The 6,290-nt window shown below is 41.4% G+C and overlaps 1 protein-coding gene across 1 annotated transcript; it reads right to left on the reverse strand.

Annotated features, from left to right (window-relative positions):
* Positions 1-544: 544 nt before the first annotated feature.
* Positions 545-5,516, reverse strand: UQCRFS1 (ubiquinol-cytochrome c reductase, Rieske iron-sulfur polypeptide 1). Its single transcript, XM_033844394.2, has 2 exons — positions 5,265-5,516; positions 545-1,435 (listed from the first exon to the last, which is right to left on the reverse strand). The coding sequence occupies exons 1-2, from the start codon at positions 5,476-5,478 to the stop codon at positions 825-827; spliced, it is 825 nt and encodes a 274-aa protein (XP_033700285.1). The 5' UTR covers positions 5,479-5,516; the 3' UTR covers positions 545-824.
* Between the last annotated feature and the right edge of the window lie 774 nt (positions 5,517-6,290).

Consider the following 6,290-nt stretch of genomic DNA (forward strand, 5'->3'; position numbering starts at 1 on the left):
CCTCACTTCACAGTGAAAAGTGGTGACTGCAAATCCAACTGGAAGAAACACCTCAAAATGTCATCATCAAAGAAACAAAACCAGCAGGATCATTTTCACACAAAGATAGTATTAAATTTCAGATGCACTACCCCCTTTCTTCCTCTTGATAGGATGGATGCAGGAGCTTTGGGAGACATGAATACCCACACCAGATGAAGGAAATAACAGAGGAGCACTCCCCTTTTGGAAAGCTTCCCTCAGATAATATCCTATGCCACTGCCTCTTAAAACTGAAGAATTCTAAGTTACTCCCATAAATGATGAATAAAATTTCTTGGCCCGTCATACAGGGGGGAGTGGAGGGGTATCCCACACATAGCCAGGTGTGCAAAATAAAGGAAACTTGGATACTATTGTTTCTGCCAATGCCAAAAAACATCTCCCAGGTCTTGGAGACAACCAGCTAATTCTACCTCATCCTAACCATGAGCTCTCTAGAATCTCTGTCCCTGACACAAAGAAGGTAAATAAACAAGAAAGTCAATTATAGATTTCACAAATATCTTGTACACCGGTCTGTAATTTTTAATTAGAATCAACTATCAAAGACACTGCACCTTTGAAGTCTTTGAGCATAACAATGTTTAACAGTGGCTTTATTAGGTGAATGCTTGAAAGTATTCAACATTAAATTCAATTTACTTCACATGTTTGCAAACACATCATTAGCAATTCTTAACTATTTCAAACCAACTAATTCGAAGTACAGAAGGTTTGTTTGCAAATAACTCTTCTGAGGTGACACGAAGACTGAAAGAAGCCTATAACTTGAGTCCTGGTCTCTAGCCAACAACTACTACATCATCACTGGTGAACTCATATGAGGGAACTTCTAGGTTGAGAGGTGCAGGCCCCTTCCTGATCCTGCCAGATGCATCATAGTGTGACCCATGGCAAGGGCAGTAATAACCACCAAAATCTCCTGCATTTGCAATGGGTACACAACCAAGATGAGTGCAAACACCTATCAAGATAACCCATTCAGGTTTCTTTACTCGTTCTAAATCATGCTGTGGGTCCCTCAACTGGGACACTTCAACTGCAGATTCCTGGTCAATTTCCTTCTTGGTTCTATGGCGCACAAACAGGGGTTTGCCTCTCCATTTGAAAGCCATGTTCTTGCCCTCTGGAATATCGGATAACTTGATTTCGATTTTCGACATGGCCAACACATCAGCAGAAGCACTCATGCTGGAAACAAACTGAGAGATGACATTCTTGGCAGCATACGCAACACCCACAGTAGTTGTTGCAGTTATCAAATAGGAGAAACCTCTTCTAGCCTCACTGCTCTCTTTTGAAGACTTTGTACTATCTAACACTTCAGCACGACGATAGTCAGAGAAGTCAGGCACTTTGATGTCCGTATGGGAATAACGAACAGAAGCAGGGACTGCAAGATAAACAGAAGGTTAAAAAACACAATTAGATAAGGACTCTGAAAGGGGTATACATCAGATAATGGACCTTTATGGATTCACGAGCAAAAATCAAATTATAAAAATGTGAAATATGGCACTCACTGGTCTCAGAAATGGTCAAGTTGGCAATGCCAGCATATAAAATACTGAAAACAAAATGAAGTCAACCACTACCTATCATATTGGTATGAAATCATTAGATAATAGGTATAATTGTGTTCCTCTTGATTGAACACTGCGATTCAGAATTCATAACAATTCAGTGTATCAAGTTAAAAAAGTTAAATAGCACTGTAAACAGCAATATTTTAAGTCCCCCAAAATTCAATCTAAGACATAAGTATCACCCATATTTTCTGGATTAGAAGAGACCCTAAAACTCATCTAGTCCACTCATTAAATTGATGTGTGATCATCTTATTAAACCAAATGTCTAACTTTATTTTCCTATCTACCTGCTCTCTGAAAGAACTGCTAAAAATTCATAAAACACTAATTATAAGATAATAAACATTCTGTAAACAGTATAACTTTAGTTGCAGAAAACTTAATTTCTATTCTAGATTTTGGGGTATAAATTCAAGTAAAACCACCAATGGGCAGAAAAGGATATCCTTATCAGGATACGGAGCTATCAAAATCAAATGAAATCTCCAAAAGAACCAATTATTTCAATTTAATATAAAAAAAAGAGCAAATTTTTCATTTATCCGGCTCTTCAGTGAAGGGCAAAACATCTATAAGAGTAGGGGCATTATCTTTCTTTTTTTACTGCTGAGGATCTCTCAACTGGGACACTACCACTGCAGGCCATAAAAAGGCCAGATGTTTACAACAAATGAATATTAAATAAACAAATAATTACTGTTTATGCAGTATTCTGGATGCAAGCAGTTTATTTTTTGAAAAAACAGGTATGTCCTTCTATCCCATACCATTTTTAACTGTCTGACAAAAAATTAACTTACAGTATCACTTTTAAGTATGTTTTAGGAAGTAAATCTCTTTGTAAACTCTATACTCATTTAAGGAAATCTGCTACAGGTTTCCTTTTTAGAAAAGGGACACTAAAAATTCCTTACTTTTAGAAAATGTTTCCAAAAGAAATATGCACTTTTAAAATGCATTTTCATATAAGTTGCAATTCTACTTGACCTACTAGGCTGTCTCATCCTAACATACTTCCTTGAGCAAACATTACAATAATACATTTCACATGGTTCTCAAGGTCAGTAATTTTATGGAAACCCTTAATTATTCACAGACAATGGTGAAACCTATCAAAAGCACTCTATGTACTTTTCTAACTCAGCATTTTCTGTAGGGGACCAGGACACAAGTAGTGACTACTTGAGATCCACAACTATGGCAAAGTGACATATCACATATTACCCTACTTAATCACTTTCCCTTAGCACTGTCTGGGATTACACAGGAAAGATGTGTATCATACTTAAAAGATGAAGAAACCAAAGTTCATACTTCTACGTTAAAAGCCCTATTTACAACCCTTCCACACAAGGAAATGTACAGGGACGCTAAATAGAATGGCTTTGTCACAGGGACACTAAATAGAATGGCTTTGTCACTATCATCCAGAGATTTGGTGGCAAAAGAAATCCAGTTGTCTATTCCCATTCTATCTAGTAGGTTACACTTTATACTGAGCTCCACCATCAAGAACATAAACTGCCATATTGCAAAAATCATTCTCTAAATAATCTATATAAATTGTATTAGGTGTGACTTAGTAGCAAAAATCCTAGCTAGATTTAGCTCTAAACTAAAATAAAATCAGACACTTATAGAAACATCATCTAGAAATGGAGAAAACTTAAGCCATTATAACAAAACAGGGTTTTTTGATTTGTTTTGTTTTGTTTAAGGTGAGCTCTAATGTGTCCCAACTCAGGGATCTTCTCCTGACCCAACCACCCCTTCCCACATCCTCTACTAACCATCTTTCCACAAACCATCTATACAGGAGATTTTAATATGAATTTAAGCTTCAAGTTGAAGGCATGATTGCAGAAAAGAGGTTTGCCTTATGGGTCTACTTTACCACTTCTTGGAGAAGTCAGGTAAGCCCCTGATTTTTAGAAGAAACTCTTTAGCTATTTGACAAATTCCAAGACACTTTTCACCTTTGTTACTGAAATTTTCTCCTCCCTTAGTGTTTCTCACCTCAAGGTCCAAAGAACTGGCTTGGGCAACTTCTCTAAAACCCACTGGTGCCTGCTAAAAAAAATTGCCACTTTATTCATTCACAAATACTCTGCACCAACTATATGCAAAACCTGAGATTGTGGAAGACAGAAAAATAAAGGAGATATTCTCTACACACTGAAGCTCAAGGTCAGAGGAATCACCAATAACTGCAATACAGAGTGGAAAGTGTTATGTGCTATAAAATGTAAAGGAATCAGCAAATATAAATTTTTATTGACCTGATCCTGAGTTGAGATTGAAAGGATGGGTAAGACTTGGAAATGTGGAAAACTGAGTGGGAGGACCATTTAAAGTAAAGAGAAAAGGGTGAATGAAGGCAGAATAAAGAAGGTGGGGGCAACCTGGTGTAGGGCAAAGGTCACCAATACAACTGTCAATGAGGCCAGGCAGGTAGCACAATTAATCAAGTAGACCTGATGAGGGCTGTGATGAACTGGAAAAGCACTTGTTCCGACCAAGGGTGCAGCCAATGCAGAGCACACTAGACATGGAACTAAAGCCCAGTGCTGCCAACTTTCAACATTTCCAGAGATGCCAGAAATAGTCTGTTTTTTAAAACTATGCAAGTTGGGCATACCTCAGGCACCTGGCTCACAAGCTGCCAATTCAGGATCTCCAAACAGAGCATAAAAAGAAAAACAGAAAACAAGGCACCAAAGATAAACTAGGCTCTGCTGACAGAGGGTGTAAAACACACTCCTGGTGAGAGCTTATGGCTAAATCAGTCTTTCAAATCCACGCACTATCACGTACACAACGTGTATCTTGTAGTCCGTTTTCTCATCTGTAAAATGGGAGTATCATCACTCTCTGCCGTCTGCTCTTCTTGAGAATGAAATTCATTACGGTGTGAAAACCCTTTGGCCCAGTGCCTGAAAACACTGCTGATACTCTGCAGTATAGTCTACACTATAAACGACCTTGCGGCTCGTTTCTTTTTCTTCGGATCTGCGGTGGTGACACGGAAGGACACTAAAGGATGGGAGGTAGCGAGCGGGACAACTTTTCAAATATTAAAAGCAATTCCTATTTTTTGAGAATTTATAAAGTGCCCCCAGAATGTGTTAATGGCTTAACGTATACTTTTTCCATCTGAACCTTACGATATAACCTACGAAATTGGTATAATAATCCATTTCACTGGTGAGGGAACACGTTTAGGAATTTGCCCAAAGGCAAACGACCTGTAAGCAGCAAAATCTCTTGTCAGACTTCGCTAAAAGGAGTCGGGCTCCATAGTTCTTGAACTTAACCGACGAAGTAGAAAAATTAGCCTGTGGTTGGGAAGCCTATACACAGCCACAGAGGCCCAGAATGTCAGAGATGGAGGTCACCTGAGACCGCCCAACGGAGCAGCGACCCCGCATAGGTAAGGACACCGAGGCTCGCGGAGGTACAGAGGCCTGCCCAAGGTCGACCCACCCAGGCAGGCAACCCCATCCACAAACAGGGCTCCGCTCCATCTTCCGGCAGACCCCCCGCCCTTCTCGGCTGCTCCCTGGGTCCAGGGCCGGAAGGAGCAAGAAAAGAGGGACCCCTCAATCCCCGGTCGTTTCCCTCAGCCCGGCTCACCATTGAGGCCCACGGAAGCGACCAAAGGCCGGGCCGCGGCCTGGCCACTCAGCGACTCCCGGCACAGAAAGGACCGCTTCACATCCAGTATTGGCGACTCCGAAGTGGCGGGCACCGCGGCCTGCACGAGGGGCCGCAGCGCGCCCGCCACGCCGCGGGACGTGGCCGACAGGACGGGCGCAAAAGGGCCCGAGCGAATGGCGACCGAAAACATGGCGACAGCTCCAAAAGCTAAGCCGGTCACAGGGACGACCAACCTCCCGCGGCGCAGGCGCGAAAGGCGCGGGTCCCGTGACGTCAGCGCGCAGGCAGAAGAGGAGCCCCGCCCCCACACAGGGCGGGGCGAGCCTGGAGTGCCGCAGAGTCAAAGGCGATGCGAGACCGGCAGGTGGGAGGCCGTGCGGCCACCTGTGTTAGCCCCGGGTGTCTAGCGGCCTCAATTCAGGGATCTGCCCCAAGAAAGGGGGCAATGGAGGCCCCCAGGAATGTCCCATGGATCGATTTTGCGTCCGTTGGGGGCAAAAGTCTCATTTATGGGAACCTAGGGATAAAAATAAGTTATCATAATAGTTTAAATAGGGATAATAATAATTCTTAACATGTTTGCAAATGTTTATATATATACCCAACCATATGTGTAAAATATGGTTGGGTATACATAGAAAACCCAGAGCAGAACTTAATATGTAGTAATTACTCTGTGTTTACTATAATGATTATTATCGTTATCTAACTAAAACCTTAAAAGCATTTTTAAAAGTCCAGAGACTTATGTGCAAAGCTTAATAATGATGATGATGATGGTGGCTTATGTTTATTAAGCGTTTACTATGTATAAGATTTTGTGCTTTACCTTCATTCTTTCATGTATAATCAAGATCCCTATAGCTACTATTTTACCAGTGAGGAAACAGAGGTTTAGAGGAATTATGTGCCCAGGACAGGATAACCCAGTAAGCTCTAAAGTGGGGAAATCTGTCTTCTTAGTCTGTGCTCTTACCTATTGTCACAGTTTCCCTAAGTGAG

The sequence above is a fragment of the Tursiops truncatus genome, chromosome 19 (genome assembly GCF_011762595.2).
Source record: "Tursiops truncatus isolate mTurTru1 chromosome 19, mTurTru1.mat.Y, whole genome shotgun sequence".
Classification (NCBI taxonomy): Eukaryota; Metazoa; Chordata; class Mammalia; order Artiodactyla; family Delphinidae; genus Tursiops; species Tursiops truncatus.